The following is a 27,074-nucleotide window of genomic DNA, read 5'->3' as shown; positions in this document are numbered from 1 at the left end:
CAAGGCAGTCTAAATTGAAAGGCAGCCTGAGGAGGTGACAAATAGAACAGATTTTAGAGACCTGGAATACTCACAAAAACAAAAAAGCAATAGACAAAATGTAAGTTCACTTCTCATGCAAAGATAATGCATTTTTAAAAATATGCACGATAACCTAATGTTGCTCTTATTATTTCTCAGGTTTGGGATAATGTGTAAAGCCAATTATAGGTCTGCATTTGTTTAATAGCTTATCAAAAGGACATAAATGAAATTAGATTATGGTCAGAAATAAATTTAATATGTGATTGTAAAAACAGAATATAAAATGCAAACATACATCTAGTGCTTCTTCTGTAGCTTCTCTCTTTACATTCCTTGGGTGCAATCGTTCATAAATTACTGTATCAGCTCCTTTACAATACAGCGTTATATTTCCATTGGATTCTCTTACTGTAGAGTATAATAAGAGAGGTGGGACAAAATGTTAAGAGCACATTTAAATAAAGGAATAGTTTCAGATTAGATTCTTCAGTGTACCCCTATTAGCTGCCAAAGCTACATGACCACGTTTCTTTGTAGTACCTCATCCCTAAAATTGTTCAGCTAAGTATCTTGATTGACAAGTGCATTTCCTTTTCTCTTTCATGACAGGACAGGATATTTAAATTCCCAAGAATTATGGTTTTGGTAATGTTTCATATAATATTAACATCTCATTTGCACATAGGAGTTGAGTAGAGACATACAGTAGAGGTATGATGCACTGTAACTACAGCCTTAAAAACAGCAGATCTGTAACTGATTCAAGATTGACTTTTTTAAAAGGTAATTAAAATCAAAACTAAAAAGGTATTTATAACTCATCCTGCATTCCTAGTTCTTACAAGAAACATACAACTAATTTCTTTTTGGTAATAAGGGGAATGGATTATCTTTGTAAAATTTCTTTAAGCTTCTACTAAAGGAACCACAGATCATCTTCAGCAGAGGCCACATCTGAGCACCAGGACTGTTAAGAAAACACATTTGCACCTTATTACAAAGCCTCTGTTTTGCTATCCAGAACTATGTGGATTAAAATCTATCATAGGAGTGTGTGTCACACAGCCATTCCACCTAGGAAATGCAAGTGACCTATCCTATAAGAGGTCTTATAAATCAGAGGTTGTTTGTAGTCAACTTACCAATGACAGACATTCGTTTTCTATCACTGTTGAAATCCAAGATAGCAAGGACATCATAGGTTTTTTCAATCCCCATTTCACTTATCGTGATGGTATTTTGTGTTCGTGAGAGAAAAACGTAGCCAAAGTTTCTGGCTGCCGTAACCAAGGCCCCTTCGTCTGGGGAGGCTGCCTGGTAATTGATCTGACCTGCATTGTTGACACAGTGAAAAGGACAGAAAGCCAGGGTACACCCGAGCATTACAGGGGCACTCAGACCCCACAGCTCAAAACTTCACACCCATTCTTTGTAACTGACAGCTGGACAGGCAATGCCACGTCCTTTCCCTTTCTGAAGTGGGGTCCAACACGTTGCTGCAGCACCCAACAGCAGTGCCATCAGAGGAGAAGGACTAGGGACTCCCCCTTCCCATCACGTGTACTTTCCAAACGGACTAAGTCACTGAACCTCTTCCATCCATGTATAAAAGCAAAAACTTACTTCTCTGTCTCGAGACAAATGTAACTTAAATATCTTAATTTCTCAGTATTTTCATTTAAGCATTTCCAAAGGAAGTGCAAAAACCCACCGCCACCACCACCAGCAAAAAAATCACAAATTCTTGGCCAAAAACACCAACATAGTGGAAATAACCCCAAAAACATCAGTAGGAAGAGCAAGAAAGGACAGGAAACTGCTGGTTTCACAAAGATCTCACAAAGATGCGAGTAAAGCAGTATTACTCTTCTCTTGTGTCGAGCATATTTTATTTATCTTTCAACCTTACTTTCCACATGAATTCTTCAATACCCATTCACCTTCAAATTCAGTTTCTGTCACACTTCTGTTATTCACCTTGGTTATTTGCTGCTGATATTCTTAGAACAGACATACACAGTTTGTGTACAGCTATGGGCTGTACTTCGTGGAGTAAGCAAATGAAATCTTTATGCTGAAAATGCTTGTTTTTCCAGACTGAAAACAAGTTTCCAAAAGTGTTTCCATTTTCACACTTGTGTGTGGAACCAGAGACTATGTGAGTATCATTTTCATTTTATTTGAGGTTTATGCTTTGGAGATTTTAAAGATGCATTTGAATAGATAGAAGATCAGTAACAGAAAACACAAGCCCTCTGTACAAGCTGTTCCACTACCTTTCTAAATCTGCTGTTATTCAAGATTCACATTTGTCAAAACTGTAACCATCATAAAGACAATCCTCCTTATGTAAACAGGTAAATTCAGTACAGGGAATAGCACAGGAACTTGCCTTTGTTTAACTTAAAAGAACAACCTAACATTCCTCCTCATTTATGGGATCAACATTAGTGCTGGACCTCTCTTGTGTAACTGGACTTCAATCACTGTTTCCCCTTACACAAGAGAAAAAAATGATACTCACCATCAGAAACATCGACCATGACTGTGTGACAAATAGCAAGCAGAAGAAAGAACTTTTGGATTTCTGGGTCCTTTCTGGACTTTATTTGCTCTATCAGGTAGTGATCATAGAACAAGAACTTTCCATCTGCGTACATGTTCCAGCTGAAATCCACTTGCTGCTTAGAAAACAGAAGAGAGAGTTTGAGTTATTTCATGTGCAATTCTTCAAGCCTACCTGCATCCCTTCATACCTTGGCAAGGCAACATTCCCTACAAACTGTAGGGACTACTCTGCAAGGTCAGACCAACCTACCTCCGGGTGGCTCGGAAGCTGCCCTGCTCCATCGCGGCAGTCTCCTGCAATGCAAGCACCATCAGATGGAAGGCACAGGGCAGAAAAATGGAAGTTTTTACAACTCATTCACAAAGTCAACAGTATATAGAATATTATATCTATCACGCTAGAATATCTCTCATTAAAAAAAAAAGGCAAATTCATTCACAGCAGCAGTACCTTTGTGTCTTGTTGGGTGTAATTGTCTATGCCAGTGATACCAAAGCAAAAATAAGAAAAGGAGAATGTGGTGGAATTGTCATAAAGCATCCATCTTGTTTTAACATAGCTTTTACTGTCAGAAGTTCCTCTTCTCTCTTCAGAGGCACGATGTTTAAAAAGCACATGATATTAGCAAACTGCTCTTTGTTGTTTGAACTGACCAAATAATAGCTCAGTTTGGAGCACATCACTGTGTATTCCAAACACTGAAGTCCAGACAAGTTTGGAAATGGAAGAAACTAACATTAAACTGAAAAGCTGCTGTTCTTATTACACTTTCTTATTTGTTTCTAGGTTCATTTCCAGAAATGTTCCCAGAGCATTTCTATGAAAAGCAAAGCATTCTGTAAATTACTCATTTCTGACTTTTCCACTGTGAAGTTTCCACTCAACTCCATCCATTTCCCCATTTCCCAGAGGAAAATAATGGGAAAACTCCAACAATTCAGTTTTTCTGGAGCTTTGCTCAATGCCAGGGCTATATTGTGGAAGCTCATTTGAAAGTAAGAAGACTCATGCACCTGATTTCAAACCAGCATTAAAGTTCCTCCCCTTCAGCGGGAGGGTGCAACCTGGAAGCACTTCTGTTTCCCTGCAGATCTCTGCAAATGCTCCTGCAAATTTCTCCTGCCGGACAGAGATCACGGGGCACAAGCATGCTGCAGGGCAGGGCGGGCTGGACCAGGGCTGCGCCATGCCCCCGGGGACCAGCATTGCACCTGGGGCCAGATGGGCAGAGGCCCCCCTGGCTCTGCACCCACGTGTGGAGCGCTCAGTGTCACTGCCATCAGCAAAAAGGACCCCTGGTACTGGAATGCTTTGGCATTTGCTATGGAAATCAAAGCTGGTTGACGCTGTGGGGTGCAGCAGCATGGCACAGACTTACCATATCTTTGGCCATTTATGCAACATTTTTTAAATGTCATGATGTTCTGTGTGAGTGTTCCTGTCTTATCAGAGAAGATGTAGTGGATCTGCCCCAGCTGCTCGTTCAGCGTGGTAGTTCTGGCCTTCGCGGCCGTGTCCTTCTCAGAGTAATACATTTGCAGGTCCCAGTTTATAAAATAGCTTTGGCCCAAACGAATCACTTCAACACTAAATGAAATAAAACAAAAGTTCTTACTCCCACCTGCAACTTGTATGTCAAAGCAATGACATTTTATCAGCGTATTACAGAGCACCATCACCCCTAGACAGGCCTCTCAAACTAATATCAGACCACACAGCTCAGCTTCAACAGCTGGGGAAGAGTCTCTATGGCCTGATCAAGCCAAAAGTATTGATGATGATGCTCCCATAACAAATGGGAATCCCACTTGGGAACAGCATTTTAAGTACAGTTTGGAGAAGAAGATGTAGGAGGCTGAAGGACATTAAATATGTTCCAGACAGGCTTGTCAAAAGTAGTTATCCGTACTTCATTGAGTATTAAGGCCTCTGTTTTGAAGAATAAATGTGGAGTATACGTTTTTTTCATTTTATTTTACAAGTAGTTTCCTTCATGCACTGTGAGACTGTAGAATTACTTTAAGAAAAATACTAGCAAGATCAAGTCTCCAATATTTTCACAGATCACTGTCTGGGAACTTTTTTTCCTTAGTCAAAGTAAAAAGTATACATGCTTAATACTGTAAGAAAAGCTTGATATCTTTAAATTCTGAGTCAAAAATCTTTGGGTGATGATTTTGTATGAAAATGATACATAACAGATCACTTTCTTCTAAAATCCCAGTGAAGAGGGTGAGTATATCCAACATATTTTCAGTAAGACAAATCAGTGTGCTTTCCCATCCACAGGGAAGCTGCATCTGTTACCACCAATGGAAAATTAAGTTCATTCACCATTAATTCCAAAGTTTAGTATTCAACCCTATCACCAGTTCAGCTGTTGAATGGCCAAGGTATTTACTTACCTCACATAGAGGGAAATGGGAACCATGGTGTTCAGAACAATGATATATCCCCAGAAGTTAAGGAAGCCGCGATACGGAGGACTGTGGTCTTCAGCGTCGTAGAGGTACCAAGAGGAGTTGCCGATCTGCTGCTCCCAGTAAGTGTGCCCGATGGCAAGGCCAGCCGACAGCAGGATGAGGACCAGAAAAATCTGCAGTGTACACAGAGAGGCCTGTCAGACACTTCAGAAATGTTTGCTAGGCATAACTCTGAAATCTCCATGTTCAAACATGTATTCAAATATTACATGCATTTTTAAGTAAAAAGAAGGGAAGCAAATCTTTCCCACAAAATAGTCTCTTCAAATAATCAGCGTTCTAATTTTAGTCTATTTCCCAAGCACAGTTTTTATGTTTATACATGTGCTTAAGCAGGCAGTGAGTAGGGCTCATGAACGTGCCCAGAGCAAGGGCAGAACCACAGTCGTGCTGCGATTGATGCCTCTGCCTGCTTGCAGTCCAGCTCTTTTTTCCTCTTTCAGCACTTCTCCAGGTGCTAAACAGACCTCAGGACCAGGACGCAGGTCCTCAAGGCTCTGCCCAGCAGCTCAGTGCGGACCAGAAGCACCTACAACACTGCTTTTGGAGCACACTTCTGCATTGAGTTGACTGCCCAACATCTGCAGTTAAGGATCACGGACTCCACCAAGAGCAAGGCACCTTTTTAGATTCCTCCCCTTACTACTGCATCCCAACCCAAAGCAAAGTAGAAACACACTTCCTATAGCAAAAAAAAAGAAACCAACAACACAACTTTTTTTAAATTTGCATTCACTCTATTCACTTAAAAGTGAACTCAAATATCTGAATTTTAAAGAAAACGTCTTACAGTATAAACCATGTAATTCATAAGGGAGTCAATTTTTGTCCTTTTAAATTTTGTCTTTCCACTGTTTTTCATTATTTTTGTATCAGCACCTAAAAATAAAGAAGAAAATAAAGATGTAATACATTAGCAAGTATTAGTATTACTATTTTACAAGCCTGGGATATAAAATATAGTCAAAGTTCATATGAGAAAGACACAATTTCCCTCCTAAAGGCACACTTTTAGTGAGTAAATGTTACACGTTCATTTGTTCATTTCATAAATACCTGCAAATATGACAACTCCATGGCAGAAGTCTGTATTCCTAATTTTACATCCACGTAGTAAGATCTTATCAGCATCTAACGCATAACTCATGTTTCTCCAAAATAACGTTCCTGTGAACTTATCCAGTCTGTTATTAGGTTCTTCACATTCAATCAGACCTAAATTTTCAGGAGAATATGTTTAATATACAATAGTTAAATAAAAATGGATCAGTCTGTATCCACCATACAAGTTATTTTACTTTGTGGATATTTGTTGTTGTTGTTTTGTACGATTGTTCTAAACAAACCATGTATGTGAGATTTTGTGTGTACAAATATTCAGTGCTGTGTTGCTGACATTTTAAAAATGGCTTCTTGGGTGGCCTTTCATTTTCCAGACTGAAATAGAAGAAATAATCCATTTCTGCACCAAGATCAGTACACACAGCATTTACTGCCAAATAGGATGCTTTTCTTGTCCAAGTTTCTTTTAATATTTCTCAAGTTTTAACAATGGCCTGCCTACAACAGCGAGTCTCTCTCTGGATCTCTCTAGGATGAACACAGTGTTCAGCTCATTTTGCCATTGAAGACTTACCAGCAGTGATCACACAAGAGAAGACAAATCTCATGAAATAAACTGCTACTTGTTCAGATATATGTGAATATTTCAGCTAAAAGAGACCTCTTACTTCGACTCTTAGAACTTGCCCTATTCCCACTGTCTACTTTATGATTGGTCATTTTTGTTTCCAACCCCAAACTGAGCTCATTCTAAAATTTTGGTTCATGCTGCACTTAGAATCATCCAAACTCCGTTTCAGGCATAAGTAAATAAATACATAAGTGTAAATGGCAATATAAAAGCTGATCGCTACAGAGGAACACAGAACGGCACTCTGAGGCCCAAACAGCGGTGTCCCCGATCCTGCACCCTGCCTGTAATCAAGACTGGTGGATGTGTAAGGAAGAGAAGAACAGGAGCAGGCACCCCAAAAAAAAACAAAACAAACAAACAAAAAAACCAAACCAACAAACAAACAAAAAGCAAACACAGAAACAAAAAAAGAAAACAGGCAGGCAAATGGTAATAAAGGGTCCTGTCCTCCCTACTCAGTGGGTCATATCTCATTCATGGCAAAGGTCTAATCTTCAGGTAGACTGTATTTTGCTCAGCAGCAGTTTCCTTGTGCAATTTGCCAATGCTGCCTTGTGACAAAAGCTAGGAAGCCACTAACTCCAGTGTCACAAGAATTATTAGCAATGTTTCAGTCTGCACCTGTGTTTTATTTACTTGTACTGTAAACTGAGCAACATTTGAATACCTGTAACAATAAAAATGCAACTGTACAAACCATTAAAGCCCGCCATTGCACTTTCTTCTTGAAGATACTTGTCTGTTACCTCCAGTGCCATTTTGAATTTTAAGTTAGTCTCACTAAAAAGAAAGGATAAAAAGGTCATTTTATTGAAAACATTGATACAGGAAGAAGTTTGAACAAATTAAACTAAGCAAAACAATACGCCATAGACACCAACCTCCCACTTGGAAGCAACGAGCTGAGCTATGCATTTGCATGGATGAGAAACATTCATAAACAACAGGACTAGTTCTTACACTGCTTGGTTGCTTCTCCTCACAAATGAAACCTGACACAGTAGCACCCCTGTACTTGGAAAAGTGAGGGTGCTCAGAAACACTGTTTTTCTAAAGCAATATTTAAGTTTGATTAATGGGTATTTGAAAACAGGATTTAATAACTGACATTGCTAAAAGTTCCAACTGAGAACAAACATTCGCAGTATAAACAGATCCTTCTTCTGCGTGATTAATTATTGTTTTTAAGATCACTAAAAGCTGAGTGAGAAAATAATTGTTTATTCAGAAAAACTATCATTTCAGTTAATTTAGGTGCAGTCCATATCACTACAGCCTTTTCTAAAATAAAAATAATCAGCACTACCTTTTCTGATAACATGAACTAAAGCAACACTTACAAAGCAATTGTGACAGAGACACTAAGATTTACCCTTTTTAAGCAGTTTCTATGAAAAAATTCCAAAGAAAACATGGATTTTTTTTTTGCCTTTTTTTTTTTTTTTTTAATTTTCTCACTCTAACTGACAAGGAGTAAAAAGAGCTTAGAATAATAGAAAAGCCCCAGTTGGAAGAGACCTCTGGCAATCAACAGTCCAACCTCCTGTCAGAAGCAGGACCTTAGACGAGGTTATCCAGGGCTCCATCAAGCCAAGCCTTCATTGTTTCCAGCAAGGGAGGTGTTCCCACCTCTCTGGGTGACTTATTCCAGTGGTAAAAATTCTTCACCACGAGAACAACCATTCTTAAATCCAAACAGAATTTCCTCCGAGGTAACTTGCATCCATTGCTTTTGTCCTGTTGTCCTGTCAATGTGCATCCTTGTGTACAGAGCATCTTTGCTGTAACTATGAGATATCGCAAGACTGTGATGAAATTATCCTTCACTTCTCCAGGCTGAATAAATCCGGCTCCTGCACCTTTTCTTAGTGTACCAGGTACTCCAATGCTTCAACTATCTTGACACTCCAGTGGACCCTCACCAGATTTTAATGTTCCTTGAATTGTGGGGATCAAAAACTGGACACAGCTTTCCAGGTGTGGCTTAACAAGTGCCAGGTAGCATGGAACAACTCTTGATCTGCTGGCTACAGTGGGCCTGAAGAAGCCCAGGACACAGCTTCCCACTGCTGCAAAGGTGCACCGCTGTCTTGCTTGCTGTCCACAAGAACTCCCAGTTTTTTTTGTTTTGTTTTTTGTTTTGTTTTTGTGGGACACCATATCAAATATTTTCATAAAATCAAGGTAAATGGCATCTTCTGCTACGAAATGGACTCCATATCCAATGAGCAACGTATTTCGATACACAAAGCAATAGCCAGTTTGGTCAAGCACAATGTTAATCCTTGTTGGCTTTCCCCAGTCAAATTCTTGTCCTTCGTGTACCTGGACACAGGTTCCATGAGGGCTTGCTCCACAGTTTTTCCAGGGACTGAGGTGAGGCAGACTAGTCTGTAGTTTTCTTGATTTCATTTTGGCTCTTTTTAGTAGAAGGGTGTGATACTTGCTGCGTTCGAAGCCTCTGGACTTCCCTGGATCTCTGTGATCTTTTGAAGATGATTGACAGTGGCTTAGAATGATGTCAGCCAGCTCTTACCACCCTCAGATGTATCCTCTCAAGTCTGTTGGGGTCAATTTGTACAGATGGTCCCTAATTGGACCATCATATACTACCAGTTGCTTGCCATTCAGTTCACCATTGCTTCTTGGCATAGGGACTTAGGGGCTGGCCTTATCCATGAAGACTAAGACAAAACAATTAATTGCACCCTTACCCTGACAATAACTGTATTAAATTACATTAGCTTACTTCTGAAATAAACACTTATTGCTCTTTTACCAGGAAGCCAAAAATAAATCTAAGAAATCCTTAAGTAGAACCTTACCCATCTAGTTCAGCTGTCTCTACATAGCAGAGACTGTTTGGTTCTGAGCTGGATAGCAGCAAAATATCAGCCTAGTGAAACAAATAAATAAGCAGCAAATAAATCCAAGTCAAGATTTGTACAGAATTCTGTAGAAACATAAAACAAACATATCTAAGGCACTTACAGGAACGAAAGTATTTTTCTTCAGACGAATGATATCACCAACTTTAATATCTTTCCATTTTGTGTTTTTGAACCTAATATCAAGATAGTTTAATGATTATTACTATTTAATTTAGAACAGTATACAATCTATAAATCTTGAAATATTAAACTTTCCTTAGTATGAAAACATTACATCTTGGTAAGATTTTTTTGTTGTTGTTGTTTTGGAAACTGCAGTTTAGTTGGGAATCTAAAACTTAGAAGAGAACCTACCTCTGCTCTTTCCTGTTCACCCATATATGAATTTCTGTCCAACTCTCCAAGTAAGTTGCTCTTAGCACAGATTTACTGCCACAGAACTAAGTTTAAATGACTCCTTCGGGCAATTCTCATCTGTTTCCAATTAGGTTTTCGCACAGATGTATGGAACAGTAGAGAACAAAAAGCTGAACTTTCCCTGTCATCTGTGGTTTACGATCTGTGATGAAGCTTTGTACCAAAGCAACAAACTTTACTTACTAAGTTAAGAAGTGAACAGTACAAACCTTCCATCCCTGATGACTTCACATGTTCTGTTATTAACCTCGTTGTCCATCCTGTGACGGGCCTGAAAACCAGGAGCAGAGAATGTACTCCCCACTGCATACCACAGCTGAAGAACAACACTGTTTTCTTTTGCTTTTATTAACAGAACATGTTGCTTACTATGTCATCCACTAGGTCTTTGACTGCAGTTATTCCCAGAACCAAGAGTAAGGGCACCAGCGTTGTATACCATGACAGGGTAGATATTTGAGGAATCGCCTGTCAGAGACAAAGAGAATCAGCTCATTACAGGATTGTTATCAAACTCAATTCAGAGACATTAAGGACTGGGACAGTTAAAACATAAAAAGGAAAACCAACACATCAGAGAGAGAATTTTAAGGCAGGTTGTGAAGATGAAAAAATCTCTAGGGGAGATTTTGACTGTGCTGCTGTACCTCAGGGCTGTTTTCTCTTTAACAACTGTAATTGCTCATATTTTCTGTTGGCGCTTCTGGTTCATGGATGGGACTTAAAGGCCATCATATTTTACAGAGTAATAGCCAAAAGAAACACCCTGTCCTCAAAAATTTCATAACCTCTGCAACAAGCTCATCTTAGCTAATACAAAGCTAGGGTAGGCTGATTGGGATTTCTGTTAAGATGTGCTTAGTTTCTCTAACAGTTCAGCTACAGTCCCTTACGCAGCAACCTGCAATTTCCTAACAGGATAGCAATGAACGGTTTCATAAGTAGTATTCAGCTCAGTAGATTAGCACCTCAAACTCACTTCACAGTTAGTATTCTCTATAAACTATGCTTTACCTGCAAAATGAGAAGGACCAGGAAATAGAAGTTGGCTGCTCTTTTAAACTGTTCAAACAGATTCAGCGGTAAAAAAGTGATGGGGTTGTACTTGTATGTCTTAATCGCATTTCCCTGTTGAAGAAACCAAATGTCATTCACAACACCAGATTCTTCTTACTTTACAAATGTGCAGTTCATATTTTTAAGTAAAGCATTTTACTAGTGAAAATTTTCCTATAAACTTTGTTAGAGCTTTACCTCTCGTCAACTGTTTCCCATGGGTCACTGTCTTTATGAAACCAGACAAAAAGGTCTGCTGCACTGACATTAACACACCCCAAAAAGCACCTCACACTTCCACTCTAGCTACAGCAAGGACTACAGAGCATCACAGAGTCACCACGTGGAAAGGAGACAGCCTGGCCCAGGTGAGTGACACAGGGCACATGGCACTGCCAGATGGGCACGGAGAAGGGGGAGGACAGGGGGGACTTCAATGCTCTCCCTGTCCTATGCAGTCTTCTCTCTGATGCATGTCAATTTTATTTGCTACATGCACAGTATCACTATTAGGGATACAATTGGTCTCAGATGTCAAACCACAAACAATGCATCCAGACACAAAAGGTTTTTAATCAGACTTGTTCAGGAGGGACAATGTGAGACCCAGCAGAGGTTAACTTGATAAGCGGCAGTCCCTACCTAGTTGAAGCAGAAAGGACTTCCATTTAATAATGGCTCCAACTGTAGAAGTTTTACTATTAAATGTTCATAACCATGCATGAAATAACCCAAACTGCCTCATATCTACAAGGCAGATACCACAGCAGACACAAGGAAACCACACAGGCCAATGCATCACAGATAAAGCCAGACAGTCCACACACAACCACCAAGTCCAATCCTCTGTCACTCACAACCAGCACCACATACTAGCACAAAAGCTTATGTACTTTGCAAAGTTAAAAAATTAGGATAGAAAAAAAATAGTGAGCCTTTTGTCTTGATAATTGAGATTTTTTTTTAAAAAAAGTTGCCTTGATCATAATCAGGTGGATTTGGAATGACACTGTTTAAATGACTGAACATTCCCAAATGTCTACTTTTAAGACTGCCTCAGTCTAGCTTTATTGGGATATTGCTTAACGCTACATGAAGTCTTCTTATACGAAAGGTGACACCTTTCTGGATGTTTGCAACAGCCATAGTTGAGCAGATAAAACTCAGAATTTGGACTGAGGACACCTGGCTTCTAATTCTCTATCTCATCTTAAGCAAGTCTCTTGATACTTTGTTTTTCCATTCATAAAGCCAAAGTCAATGATATTTCTCTACCTTTGATGGAAATCCTAAGGAAGTATTAATTGTGGTTTTTAGATGAGTCAAAAATGGTTGGAAAGATCTTATTGACATTAAGAAAGCGTTCACCCTGACAAGTACTATAATCACATAATTGAGATAAAGAAAACTTACCGCATATTTGCTTTTTTTGAAGCACAGAAGTATTGTTCTCTTAAACTGGGGCTGCTCATGGAAGTGTTGATCATTTGCTTTAACTTGCCAGCTGCAGTCTGGAAGAGACAAGGTGAAAATGGGTCAACATCTGATTGCTGTAAACATGAGGAAGCCAATCTGCCTTCCCTTTCTTTCAAATGCCATATTTGTTAGGTACTTTCAATTGAAACAAGACCGGTACCTGCTTTTCTTATTAAAGTGTCTAAGAAAGGGTTTTCAAGAAATGTCCAGCTTATTTGTCTTTACTAACAATTAAAATATAATCTCAGCAAGGAAGAAGTAAAATAACAATTTGGAAGTTCTATGAGAAATTGAAAACTTAGAGGAACATTTAGTCAGGCTAAATTCCCTTCTTTCCCCTCTTCCAGTTTGCTTTTGCTAACACCTGCGAAGCACTCAGCACCCAAAACAGGATTTCTCAGTCTTTTTTTAAAATAGATTCACCATCCTTTGAAAAAAATGAATTCCTATCACCAAATCGTGCAATGATTTCTTTTGCAATCGTAAGCAAAAACCTGAAGCACTCATTTTATTTCTTCAACCATCAATTTTGCTTGCTTGCTTGAGACCTTGGGAATATAAATTACACTATGCAGCAAATCTAACAAAACTAAACAAGTGATGTCAGCAGCAGCCTTCTGAAGTTTTGGACCTCAAGCTGACAAAACCGCTTACAGAACAACCAAACAACCTTATCTCCTGTCACCTTCAGTATTTGTCATTTAGAGTTTGACTCGACATACGGTTTCCCTTGGGAAAAAGGTTCTGAAGGATTTCCTAACAAACCATCCATCTCCACAGTAAGGGCCCTTATCATTTAGAAATGTATGGAAACCAACCCACTAAACAGAAAAAAACGGCTTATACTGGTTCAAATTTCCAGGTGATGGGGAAGACAAGTTAACTGAAGTTCTGTTCAAGCAGTTCTCAGACCACGGGTTACGTACAACTAGCACCTGCCTTAATTAACACGAGGTCACCAGGCAGATCAGTAGTTGTATGCAACAGGCAGTGGCACAGAACTCTGGTTGTCGACTGGAATTAAGTTGATTTTCATACTGGTATCTGTTAAAATGAACTGCTACCAATCACTCCTTCAGACATTTGGATAAGCCATTCCAAATCCTATCTGACAAATAAGCCACAAAAAGCAAATTGATCCACACACGGCTCAGCATCTGTACTGAGGATCATTTGCTACCCAAAGCAAGTTTCTAACCTAACAGTACCTTTTCTCAGCGTCTCTCGGCTCTCCTCAGTGCCTCTGTTGGTTTGAGTTTGTTCTGATTCGACACCAGGCTGCCGGCTGTCCAGCTCATCCTCCGTGTCGTCGTCGCTGTAGGGCACCACCTCATCGTTAGGCTGGGAATCCTCATCGAAGGTGGTCTCCGAATCCCTTTCCGAGCTCATGCCGCTAACGCCCTGCAAACATTTTGTAAAGGTTCAGGAGCGGAGCCATCGTAGCAAGTACAGGAAACCATGTCCCCATAATTTCACTCCGTCAATACCGGCCAGCAAAACCCACATTTGAAACCAGTTTCCCTGGAAGAGCTTAGAGCACAGGCTTGGTTTGCAAGTACGGACCGAAGTCACGCAGCAGTTATGTTCACAGCAAGTCCCTCATTACCGTTGTGCTGTATGTAATTAGACACACTCACACGGCAGACCAAGGAACACCCTACGGTCATGACGCAGGCCGTCGTTAATGGGACACGGAGATGAGCAAGCCCTCGAACACCCGACTCCCAGGGGCCACGCCACTGACCTGCATGGAGGGGTGAGGAGGAGCTGCAGGAGCTGCAGCCTCCTTCAGCGTTTTTAGATCACCGAGACAACGCCTGCAGCTTCAGCTGTTTGCTGCAGGGGACAGCATCCAGTTAACCGGCTGTAAGCTAAATCCAGAAACCATCTACTGGTGTGCAACTCCACCCCTCCAGTCCCACACAAACAACCACCCGCGCAACTCCTAGGTGGTTTCCATCTCCGCCTGGCCAGCCTATCGCTCTGCTGGCTGTCCTGGCATTTTAATTACCAATCGTTACAACAGTTTAGATTGTTCTGATGAGTGTGCCCTGCTCATTCTCAGCCAGGCAATTCCCAAACTCTTTGTACCGAAGCTCCACTTGCGTTCGTTTCTGAAGACCACCACTTCGAAATAGGTTCTGCTCTGTCTGTGCTAGCACAGTGAAAGCTGTAGGAAATTAAAAGCCCTGAGGAGAGGAAGGGGCTCCATCACCCCGGGGGTTTCTAGCAGGGCCCCGTGTGCACCAGGAAGCCCCTCAGCCCCAGCCAGCCTCACCTTGCCCCCCGCAGCACTGGCACCAGCAGCCCCGTTTTGGCTCAGCCCTGATGCTTGGGAGGAGCGCCAGCCTCCAGCTCAGCCGTGCCCGTGCCCTCTCCGGGTGCCCGTGCCCCCTCCAGCTGTGCCTGCACGCTGTGCACCTCTCTGGCCATCACTGGGCCCTCCCCACCACGGGGACATCGCCGTCCTGCGGGCAGCAGCCCCACTCAGCTGCCCCGACAGCCTCACGCCCCCACAGAGGCAAGGGGCAGACCAGGCCGCGTAACGCAAGAGCCCGGCCTTAGGAGGCAAGGCCAGCGCTACCCTACCCACGTGCTGTTGTCGACAAAACCAGCAAACAGCAATCTCCGGGGCTGACACCAAACCCCGCCGGCACCCACGTTACCTTCCATTTTTGCAAAGCCAAATGGCCTCCCTCCTTAATATCTCTTATGAGAGAGATAAATATTAAATGAGCACTTAATATGCTGCTCGGATGACATGACTGTGGGCTGGAAGCCCAGCACGTGCCACGCTCAGTACCATCGTGCTCTCCTGGCACACAAGCTAATGTTTCAGGACTGCCAGCTTACAAATCAAACAAAACCAGCAGGTATCGGATGAACGCACAGTTTGATTTAGCGCAGATTAATACAGCTTCTTCCAAGACCACTCAAGCTGTTAGAGTCTGCTCACCGATGTAAGTAGCTGGGACTATGACAGCTAGTCACCAATATACAAGGTGTGGAACCTGAAATTTTTGTGGAAGTATTGCCTGTTTTCCTCCATAGCCTTGGAGTTAGGCAACTCATCCGAGATGCAGAGTTTCAAGCTCAAATTCTCTCAAAAAATAGAAGTTTTCCCTCTGTTGAGAGAGAAATGCACGTGACAACTTCAGGCAAGCATTTCCATCAACAGTCACGGTTTCCAAAGCCTGGCTCTGAACAACGAGCCAAACATTATTCTCTGGGGCTCACATGACTTACCTGGGTCTCTTCTCTAGCGTGGTTAACCCACATTTCTCAAACCAGACCTAGTCACGACGCAGTTGAAGACCCAGCATAAAAGCCAAACACATCACCAGACTGAGCGCCTCACTGCGTCCCAAGTCTGGTATCAGCTTCCAAACAGCACTTCGCTACCGGAGCAGATGTGGTCAGCCCCGAGGCCCCAAGGTTCGCAGGAGCTTCGCCTCCAGCCCCGCTGCCCTGCCCGCGCCCCGTCCCTCACCGCCCCGCGTGCTGGGCAGGCTCGGAGCAGGCAGGGCAGGGCAGACCCAAGCTCTGCACGGTGTCACGCAGTGTCAGTTGCGAAGGCAAACAACCCACAAAGAGGACTCAAGAACACGGAATGGCCTTTTCAGTAAAGAAAAAAGGAAGCCGACCTAACTAAATATTTCTTGAAACTAAATTTCGGAATTTATCACTGACCTCTACTTGGCTGTGCCTCTAAATGGGTCCAGTAAATTGTTACAGACTCCTGAAAACAGTCCTGGCAATAGTTACCATGGAAGCACTTGGGGAATATTGAAATAAAACATAAAATTGTGTTGGCAAGTAGGTGTGAGGCAGCAGAATGCCAAGTGCTGTACAGCTAACCTTTTTTCTTACCCACAGCACTGCATGCAATACCACGCCGCACAGAGGTACTGCCGTGCACGGCAACCACTCACTGTCACCAACCAGCACTACTCCGAGAAGCTGGGTTTGGCCAGAGGGATGTTAACCACTGGGGAGCTCTGCTAATAATCAGTAGGCCAAGCTTTTGGCAGAGTGGAGTGCACAGAGTGTGAGTGACACAAGTCAGCCACCCTTCTGCTCACTGCACCGACAAAACCGGAGCAGAACGGAGGCACTCAGGTGTTCCCCAGCAGCGGGCTGCTGTCTGGTCCGGGGAGAGCTCGCACAGCCCATGACCAGCCGCCAGCTCCATCGCCTCCGCGCTGCTGAGGCCAAGCACCACCACCGTCGGCATCGCCGCCCCCGCGGGCCCAGCAGCGAGGAGGAGGAGGAGGACGGGCAGGCATGCGAGCACCCCGTGGTGGTGCCACAAACAGGTGAGTGACACATGGGCCTCGGCCGCAGGCAGCGGCTCTGAGCACTCAGAAAAGCAGAGTGTGTACGCAGAAGCCATTTCTTTCAGAGTCACCACAGCCCATCCTGTCTGCGGTGCAATGGAAAACTGAGCCACAGCATTCCTGCAGGTGTTTTTTACGCGAACGCTAGTTTTGTTGCATGCTCAGGTTGCTTTTTTTTTACAGTATCGTTCCCTGTGTTACAGAGTGGAGGCACGTGGAGCAGGAAATCCCCCCACGCCGCCCCCAGGAGGGAGCAATCCCAGCGTTGAAGGGGGCCGTGGACAGATGCAGCTCAGCAGTTCTTATTTCTGCGAGCTGGGGAACAAAACGCGCCAGCTGGGGAGGAGGGCATGCCCGCGTGGAGCGGCGGAGCGAGGAGCTGGTGCAATTGCCCGTAAGTAAAAGACACGCCGCCTGAACTACAAAGGTGGTTTCACCTGGCCTTACGCCAGCTCCCCAGTGACAAGCAGCAGCGTTTCCGCACGTCAGCCCGGCTGCCTCCTCTGTGGCTGGGGAAAACCCCGCCGCCACCGCGCTCCCAGCCAGGCAGGGCTTGTGCTGCCTCCCAGCCTGCCGGCACGGGCAGCAGCAGTACCTGCCCCAACACCGGCCGTGTCCCGGCAGGCAGAGAAGCGCCTTGCCCTGCCGTGCCACGACGCGGGGCTCAGCACCCCTGGGGGCCAAGCTGCGCTGCGGGGCCGTCACGCCGCTGCCTCCTGCCGTGCCTTCCGCAGGCACCCGCCAGCCGCTGCTGGAGACGAGGCTTCAGGCCAGCAACCGGCCTCACCTCCCGCCTGGCAAGGGCTCCAGCTTTTTCTCTCCCAGAAGGGATGCTGACAGTCCTGCCCCTGGCCAGCGATGCTGTGGCTCTGCAAGCAGGGCAGGGTCAGGCCTGTTGCCCAGGTGCCTGCTCCGGGTTTTACAGACACTTAGGTTTTCTTCTCACTGAGAGTCTGCCCAGATGGAAGAAATTATGAAGAAATGAGTCAGGGATTATGTTTTCAATCCCAGAAAACCCCAAAGTTCAGATCCCTGCCATATAAAGCGATTCAGCCTTTAGTCTATTAACCTTTACTCAATTGATTAATTGACTAATTAATCATGCCAAGGGTTAGATGAGATGTCAAAAAACAACCACGACAGAAAAACCACTGCATCTGTTTTCTATTACAGATGCGCAGCTAAATGGAAATACCTAAAATATAAACAGAGGCGGCCCGCGGTGCTAGCTGGGAATGCCAGTGTGGTGGCACGCACCAGTGACTCCGGGTGGGGTCCGCCAGCCCCGATAAGACGAGTTGCACAAGGCCCGTTTCTGCAGCCGGGGCCCACGCCACCAGCAGCCGGGTGCCCGGCGGTGTCCCCGGTGTCCCCCAGCAGCAGCCCCGCACCGCCCCGCAGCCAGGCGGCCCTCGAGCGGGGCGATGGGTGCTGCGCGCTGCGCTCACTGTGACAGCCGGGAAAACAGGGAAGGGTCGAGTTTCTTGACACCTAGTCCGCACAACAAGGGCTAGACGGGACATCTAACACGTTCTCAGAGGGGTTCTTTAAGTATCAGGGAGGAAACAGAACAGTAATTGTTTTTTTTTTTAAAGTGAAATTCCTGTGGTTGCCACCTAACCTTCCTCCACCTTGTGCAAACAGAGACATTGCTGCCGGTGAGCATTACAGGACCTCTGAAAGGACTGTGACACCTCCAGACGCTGCAAGGCCGTCTCCCGGCCTGATAAGCATCACATTGGTAACACGGGTTGGCCTAACGCTTCGGCTTTTCTTGCCCGCTATTCAATCCTCACGAAGCAGCAGTCAGAACTGAAGTCCCTTAATGGCGGGATATTGCATTTCTATTCTCACCTCAGTGATCCCGGCCAAATGCTTTAATAGAGTATCGGCCTTCATTAAAAATATATAAATCAACTCATCTACCTGTAAGAAGAGCTTCTGCAAGGTAACAGGCAAATAATAAAACCAGATCTGCTTCCAAAATATGAGATAGGTCACAGGCTGCACGGAACAGATATGAAATTTTAGCGGTAACAAGTGTTTGGACAGGCAGACAAGTATCTTCTGAACAAACCAAACCTTCTACCTAAAATTTATGAATAAGAATTAAAAAAAAAGTCTTTACACAAAAGAGCATGGAGCACTAATGGGCCAAGGAATTAACCCTCCCTCTTCACAACTGAAGCCCTCGTAAGCACCGGTTAGATTGCCATGTGACGGGCATGCTTTAAGCTCCCCAATTTATGTAGCTACCTCACACGTAACAGCCAGGCTTACTTCACTGAGTGACTACTTCAAAATAATTGAACACCCCCCAATTATCTATATAAGAGGAATGATTTCTATTGGTCACTTGTTCTGAAACACACCAACTTTTTTATGCACCCTTACAGTGTACCATGACTGTGGTATAGCCCCAGCTCTGGAAATACCTTGGACAAGGGCAACCTCAGTTGTTTAGATAACTATTCTAATTCAGCTGTGACAGGAGGCATGGTCTTGTTCATCTGAGACAGTCCCCATCAAGTACCATGGCTGAATTTTGTCAGGAACTCCTTGTTCATCTGTGCACATCCCCTGCCACCCTTGCTTGACGTCCTGCTCACCGCGATAGACCACTCCTGCGCCTGGAGGACGGGATCCCTGAAAATCAACCAGCTCTCTTCTCTCCAAGGCCGTGCCCCATGGAACTCGTCCAAGCAGATCCCTGCATAGGCAAAGTCCGCTCTCCTCAAGTCCGGGACTGTGGACTTGCCTTGCTCCTTCCTATCAGGATCCTGAACTCCACCATCGCGCGGCCACTGCATGCGGGACTGTGCCGACCTTCACACCCCAACCACAGCTTCCTTGTCTGTAAGCAGGAGGCCCAGCAGACGACTCCCCCTCTTCGGTTTCATACATCTTAACTACCTTTATCTTAACCGCATATGTTATGACACACTCAAGATAGAGGTGAAAGAGAGGAGCTCACGAAAAGCTGAAAGCTCAAACCCCAGAAATGTTACCTAAGACTCAGTTTACTTGGGGTTTCTCAAATGCACCTGGAATCCTGAAGCTGAAGCCTCAACTCCTAAAGGTCAATCAAGTAAATGTTGCATTAGGGAAAAAACCTAGTTTATAATTCCTACTATTCAGAATACATCACATACGGTGGATACCCCTTGATGTCAGCCTAGGTGCTCCCAACAGCTACCAGAAACAGCCGGGCTCGGTGCTTGGTACATCAAACAGACTGCCCAGACACCATGGCCAACTAGGTCCTGAGCACCCGGCTAACAGGCACACCCCGCTTCTCAGCGCCGCTTCAGGAAAACAAAGCTGCTGAATGCTCACGCTGTGCAAACAGAGCAGCGCGCAGCCAAACTCCTCAAACGGGAACGCCTCGGAGTGCAGGACATCAGCAGAGGTTTGCTTGTCCATGAGAGCTGCCACACACCTTCCTTCATTGCACTGTGACCTTGGGGAAAGTTCCCACCTTGAAACCTGCCGGAATTGAGCAATGCCAACACATGCTTAATGCGAGGTGACTCAGACTTCCCATCTAAAAGGTTAAAATTCAAGTGATTAGACATGGCTAAGGGTGAAACACCTGTGGTGAAGCAGTGCATCTACATCACAAACCCCAGCTCACCAGAACACTTCACGCCCAACAGGCCGAGACCATGCAGCAGAACCAAAAAGATTCAGATAGCCCTTTCAGGGACTCAGGCTATCGCTGCAACACAAGAAAATCTTGGGAAACCTGTCTTGTAAGCAGCAGCTCTCATTTGAGTCAGCTTGGTTCTATCTTCTGTCCTTCCTCCAGCCCCAAATCCTGGACGCATGTGTGTATAAGTGCCATATCTGTGCTGAACAAGGATGTTGGGAAATAAAGATACGAGCAAACTTTTATTGATATTTCCCACTGTGTAAATAAACTGCTTTGGCAAAATGCATGTACTCGACTAAGACCGCCCTGCCACGAGCAGTGCTTCGGCACAGTACGCGGAGACAGCTGCGGGACCTCTTCCCACTTAACCTGCAACAGGAAAAGTACGCACCAGCCTCCAGAGACGTGCCAAGGGCAACCACTCATTAAGTAGGTGTTTCCAAAAATGTGTCTTGGTCATGCATTTTCAACTGCAAGGATCAAGGACTTACTGAACTGGGCCACTTCCAGCTCCTAGAGATTTTTTTATTGGCATTGCAACCGGCCAGCCTTGTAATATCCGCAGATCTTTCTTCTACAAAGAATGAACTCCAGTTCCCCTTGGAGGCCGTGAGGACACAGATAACCTGCCCCAGCAGGAGGCAAACACCAGGGTAACACTCTAACACAGTGGTACCACCAGGATCTGTGAAATCTGTTTTTCTACGAAGTTGTTATTTTCAAATTTGGTTGAAGGGAAGCGACCATTTCTACAAGGACTAGTTCTAGACAAACAGCTGAGGCATCAGAGCCCTGAAACCCTTTGGAGAGAGCTGACTGTAAAGTGGAAGTGCAGTTTTGTACTGCTGACAGGTGTCCAAGACCAACCTTGGCAGAAAAAAAGAAGAACAGAAAAGAAAAAAAAAGGAAAAAAAGCATGCAAGATCAGAAGAAAAGGAAAATATGGGGGCCACCAGTTTCCAAATGCCTTCACTCCTAATGTTCTAGTGCTTCTCATCTCAGTTCTGCACAACTGCACCAGCTAAAGAAAAGCACCTCATTGCCTCATTTAAGAAAAACAAAAACCAACTACTACAACAAAACAATCAAAGAAACAAAACCCAACCTTCCCCGTCCAGGAAGAACTGGAATTAAACTAGTGGTCATCGTGTACTCACTAACATAGCAATGTTAAAATTTTTGTAGGCAGCTATGTATGAAAACGAACATAAGTAAATTATCACCATGAGCCAACAGGACTCTGCAGAAGGAAGAAGTTGACTAGGCACTTACCAACAACATAACAGAAAACAATCATGGCAGAGAGATCCGTAGCCTACAGTCCGAGTTGTCGAGGCTAAGCAAGGATGGTTGAAGGTGGGGCACTTACAGAGACAAAATAATAATTTTACCCATTATCTGCATTGGGATTTTTCATTAACAGATATACAGACTTCCCTTCTCTTAAAGTCCAAGTCAAGACAAGTTATCTTTGCAGATAATAGAAAAGTTCGTAACCTTTGTTCAAGCTGTAGCTTTAAGTGTACTCTGAAGGGGTTTCAACCTGCATTTTCTAGAGATCGTTAATTTCCTCTCAAGGTTCACGGTATAGAACAACATGGTTTAGATTTAACAAAAGCAGAAATATTTTAGTGCATACATGAGCCGTATTGTTTGGCATGGAAGACTTTTTGGAAGTTTAAATAGAGTTATTTTTCTGGGTGTTACCCTCCCGCATTGAACCCAACAGGCATTTTTAACAGTAAAAAGTACGGGTCACTTCCTGCTGCGGGGCTGGAGATTGCAGCGCTTATCCTTCCTCCACTTCTTCCTTACATCTCCCTGCACATCACTGCACGCCTTTCTATAAACAAAGGCGCCTGTGAACTTGCCCAAGCTGTCCAACTCTACTGCCAGATTAAACATATGTTTCTAATTTTTATAAGAACACCTGAGGAAAAACCACAGCACGAAGCGCAGTGCTGTGAGTCACAGAACAGTTGGGTAAGGCTGCCGAAGAGCAAAGGTGCAGCAGCGGGGCTGTCACGGAGCGCAGCATCCTCGAAATGGGCTGGGAGCTCCTGAACCCCCTGTCTCCGAGGGCCATAACGGGAAGCACGTCCTGTACCCCAACAAGCACGGACACGCAGAGAGGGTAAGTGATTTGCCCAAGGCCACAGTAGAAATGGTAAGTCACAGACAGAGCCAGGGTTAGGTTTCTGCAGGTCCTGGCTACTGTCCTGCATTCAATTACGTCTACACAAAGCACCTCATTTAACAGAGACCAGATAAAGGAAACAGATGAGGGAGAACATCAAAACCCCTCATAATCAAAAGAAAATCAATCGGCCCCCTCCCCGTATCTAAATGCAGGTAGCACATTACCTTCAGGCCCAATATGATTACCAATGGTATCAAAATAAAAGCCACAACAACAAAAGAACATGGAAAATTAATTCTAACTAATTTAAATAGAGGACTTCCATGCAAAGCAAGCAAGTGGCTTATTGAATTCATCATCACAAATTGCAAACCCAGGGACTGGAATATTCATAGGCCGTCTCACAGCGGAGATCTAATGAAGATAACAATTCACAAGTTACTGAAAGGGAGCGTTATATTACCTGACGTTAACAAAGAGACACATACAGGTTTGGGACAGATACAAAAGCAACCACAGGCTAATGTGAACTTCAGTAACAGCAGCACGGGGACTGGCATAGAAAAACACAAAATGATCACATACCACTTGACACCTGAATCAGGCTTGGAAAAGAAAACCAAATAAACAAAATAAATCAAAACAAACAAAAAAATCAGAACCAATCAGAAAATTGTGAGCAAATCTGAGTCTGTAAGGACATATTGTGCCAGGAATTAAACCCACGGAATCTAGACGCAATTTCAGTTAGGGTTTACACGAGCCAGGTTCGTTAAAAGCCCCGTCGACGTGCCCAAGGCACTGCTCAGTTCCCCGCAGCTATTTCCACCAGAGCCCACCGCACACGAGGCAGAAGCGCAGCGCTGTTCCCCCCTGCCAGGAGCACCCCGCACAGTACAGTACGGCGTCTTCAGCCGCAACACGTTCCTGCTGACGTTCAAGCCAGCTGTAAGGGCTTCATCAGCTGGTCCGTTCTGCAGCAGCACCGTTTTACTTAGCCCTTCAGAGAAGGGATGCTATTTAAGCCACAGACACTAAGAAGTAGGAAACGGGCCTGAGACGCTGGTTTGCTTCTGTCCGAAGAGGATTTCCGTCTTCCAAGAGAGTGACCGACCTCACAAGCAACTTTTCAGTATTCGCTGCTGTAGGACGAGGACAGTTCCTTAATGCAGACCCCTGTGACTGCTCTAAGGGCTGTATAAACACTGACTGGCGAGTAATCACCCCACAAGCACGAAAGCTATTTTCCTCACGTATAGATGGGGGGAAAGAAAGGAAGAAGCAGCACCCTGGGCCCGGCCCCGCCTGAGCGAACGGCACCGGGCTGGAGAAGCAGGAGCCGTCCCGCCTGCGCCGTGCTCCCCAGCGAGCAAGTGCGGGTGTCCAGGTTTTAAATGGCCGAGCAGAGAGCAAACAGCCCTCGGGCTGCTGAGACGGTACTTCAGGGCGAATAAATAAACAAATAAGTAAGTAAATAAATAAATGAAGTAGCTTCAGAGCCGTTTTGGCGTCAGCCTCCGAAGCTTTCTTCGGCCTTGCCGCGACCGGGGAAGCCCCGGGCAGCGCCTCTCCGCCCGCCGGTCCTTCCCCCGATCCGCCCCCGCTCCCGCAGCAGCCCCGCGGCCGGAGCCCCGGCAGCGCTCGGTGCGGGCCCCCCGGCCCCCGCGGCCCTGCAAGGCGCGGCCGCCCCCCGACGGCCCGGCCCCGGCCCCGGGACCCCCGAGTCCCGGCCCCGCCCGTCCCGTCCCGTCCCGTCCCGCCGGTGAGCCCGGCCCCCCCCGCCGGCGGCACCTGTGGGCGCGGGTCCCGGCCCCGCCGGCTCAGGGCCCGCTCATGCCCCGACGGCCGCCGCCGCCGCCCGGCCTCCCGCGGGAGCCGCCGCCGCCAGACCTGCCGAACGGGTTCCCCGCCGGGGGAGGCGCCGCCCGGCCCCGGCCCCGGCCCCGGCCCCGGCTCCGGTTACACGGCGGGGCGGGGGGGGGCGCCCCCGGCCGGCCCCGCTCCGCCTGCCCGGCCCGGGGCCGCCCCGTCCCGCCGCAGCCGGCCCCGGGAGCAGCGGGGCCGCGGCGCCCTCCGGCGGGCGCCCAGGCAGCCCCCTCGGGCCCGGGGCGCTCGCGTTGCCCGCGCGGTTAGACACCGCGCTGCGGGGGGAACGGGCGGGGCCAGGGACACGAAATCGTCGTGCCGGGCACAGGGCATTCACCGAGGCCCCTTCCCGGGACGCGCCGTGCCGGCAGCCCCGGCGGTGAGGAGGAAGCGAACCTCCCGGGAGGGCGTCCCGGCGCGCCCCTTGCACGGCCCCTCTGGAGGGGCCGGGACCTTGTCCGGGGCTCGAGGCGCGGAGGTTCAGGTGCCCGTGGCCAGGGCACGGCTTCCGCATGGCTGCGGTGGTGCCAGCGTGTGACCTGACACACCTCTGACAACTAGGTCACACTAGGGGAGCAAATGACAAGCACCACAGTCGTTATTCCTGAAAGAAGAAGTGTCCTTTTCACCTTAACGCGCTTTCATAGTTTAGCAAAACACTAGTCTTATTATTGAACTTGTATACAAGCAGGAGAAAATAAATAAATAAGAACAAAAAAAAAAAAGCTTCGTTTCTCGTAGCTTTTAATTAATGCACCACCAAACCATCAGATTTTTTGACCCATCCCTGCAGGCTTTGCTAATAAACGTATATTTGGTCATTACACATATGAGAGACTAAGGTGAGCACTTTAGCTGTTCATTTATGAGCAGCTGTTGCAGAAATGGAGTCTGCCCACACCTGGCTGCTGCTCTGTAATAAAAGTGCTCTTTGCTGCAGACTGACAATGTAAGAGATTGCCTGGTTTATTTTTCAGTAGCAACAATGCTCAATTTCCCTGTGCCAAAGAAAGATTTGTTCAAACAGACCTTTTTTTTTTTTCCTAGATCTAAAATCTGAGGCTGGATTACAAAATTCTGTCTTTTAGCTCCTTTCTCTTATAATACCTGTATCAATTTCTCACACAGGAATGAAACCAAGTTAATTAAAAATCAGTAACATTTTGGATTAATGTGAAAGCAAAGGTTTACTTATGCCTTTGAGATTTTTTTTTTCTGTCCAGGAAACTACTTCATCTGGTTATCTGTATGCCCAGCTGGGTTTGCTTGATGTTCTTTCAGGAAGAAGATTATTAGAAATATTAAAAAACGAATCAAAATAAAACATTAGCAGTGATTAATTGCTATAACAGTGATTAATGGCCCAGCCCAAACACTTCCTTTTACTGGTCCATGCTTGAGGGAAACGCAGCGGCCATTCTGTGGATCGGAGGCACGCTCCCCCTGCTGCCTCCCACAGACCCTGACCTATGTTTGTCCCAGCAAATATCTCTGAATTTCTCCTCGAATCCTGCTCTGTTTCTGGATTTTTCTCCTACATAATTTCTTCCTTTCCATTATTCTTCCAACTTATCTTTCACCCAGGCTCCTTTGCCCCCAAACAGCAGCATGCTCTGCTCACACACCACTTGTTTCTGCACTGCTGCCCCTCTCCACTCCTCCCTCTGCTTGGGGTTCGTGTTTGCCCTGTTCCAAGCCACCAAGCACCCTCTGGCAGGGTGAAGTTGGACAGTGTTTGGCGCTCTGCGTAATGCTTGGGATTCCCTGGGAAGATACAGGGCCTCGACCAGAAATGGTCACCCTCCTGCTGCGCCAGGCCTTGCAAAAGGAGCTGCTGCCACCTGAAGGAGTTCTCCCAGAGTGTGCTAGCTCCTGGTGGATGCAAAGTAAACATATTTTTTAATTAACCTAATCACTTAGAGACAAAGAAGCTGAAAATAGATACAGCCAACGTAACATTTTGAATCCGCCAGACAAGCTATTACCTTTCCCATCAACCTCCTACCCATTTCTGCGTCGCCCTGAAGTGAATACAAAGGTGCGTGCCCTGAGCTTGTTTGGTTTTGATGCAGTCCTCATCACCAGAATGTTTAGAACTTTGGGCATTAACTAATTTGCTGAGAATTGGGAATTACATCCACATTTTCTCAAGAGAGAGAGAAAAAAAAAGACACATACACTCAATTTCTTTTTCTGCAGATCATACCAGTAGGCTGTGGCAAAACTGGAAACTGCACACAAAAATTCCTGAATATTGGTCTAGTCTCTCAAATGCAAAAGTTATCTTTTCATTGTCGATAGAGTCCTTTTCAGAATGAATTGTATAAAGTAAGTAAATAGTATTATGACTGCTACACTTGGTTGTCAATTTTTTTTTTTTGCCATGAGCGGATCTTGATTAAGATGTATTAACACATGGCAAAGTTATGTCATGCTCCCCGTTTACTTCAAGCGGCATTGTTAAGCA

The 27,074-nt window shown here is 45.3% G+C and overlaps 1 protein-coding gene across 1 annotated transcript in view; it reads right to left on the bottom strand.

Annotated features, from left to right (window-relative positions):
• ATP8B1 (ATPase phospholipid transporting 8B1) overlaps positions 1–24,590 on the bottom strand; it is a 35,343-nt gene extending 10,753 nt beyond the window's left edge. Inside the window, exons 1-17 of the mRNA XM_040539980.1 lie at positions 24,533–24,590; positions 13,821–14,013; positions 12,550–12,647; positions 11,095–11,208; positions 10,450–10,548; positions 10,290–10,351; positions 9,764–9,836; positions 9,598–9,668; positions 7,470–7,552; positions 6,133–6,291; positions 5,867–5,955; positions 4,999–5,189; positions 3,972–4,180; positions 2,843–2,886; positions 2,549–2,705; positions 1,167–1,355; positions 320–432 (exon numbers count right to left, since the gene is read on the bottom strand). Coding sequence (XP_040395914.1) covers positions 320–432; positions 1,167–1,355; positions 2,549–2,705; positions 2,843–2,886; positions 3,972–4,180; positions 4,999–5,189; positions 5,867–5,955; positions 6,133–6,291; positions 7,470–7,552; positions 9,598–9,668; positions 9,764–9,836; positions 10,290–10,351; positions 10,450–10,548; positions 11,095–11,208; positions 12,550–12,647; positions 13,821–14,001 — 1,932 coding nt within the window. The 5' untranslated portion in view covers positions 14,002–14,013; positions 24,533–24,590. The remainder of the gene's footprint in view (positions 1–319; positions 433–1,166; positions 1,356–2,548; positions 2,706–2,842; positions 2,887–3,971; positions 4,181–4,998; positions 5,190–5,866; positions 5,956–6,132; positions 6,292–7,469; positions 7,553–9,597; positions 9,669–9,763; positions 9,837–10,289; positions 10,352–10,449; positions 10,549–11,094; positions 11,209–12,549; positions 12,648–13,820; positions 14,014–24,532) is intronic.
• Between the last annotated feature and the right edge of the window lie 2,484 nt (positions 24,591–27,074).

This window comes from Cygnus olor, chromosome Z, assembly GCF_009769625.2.
Source record: "Cygnus olor isolate bCygOlo1 chromosome Z, bCygOlo1.pri.v2, whole genome shotgun sequence".
Taxonomy (NCBI): Eukaryota; Metazoa; Chordata; class Aves; order Anseriformes; family Anatidae; genus Cygnus; species Cygnus olor.
Note: the sequence above shows the minus strand (reverse complement) of the source record. Positions and strands in the feature narration are given on the sequence as shown.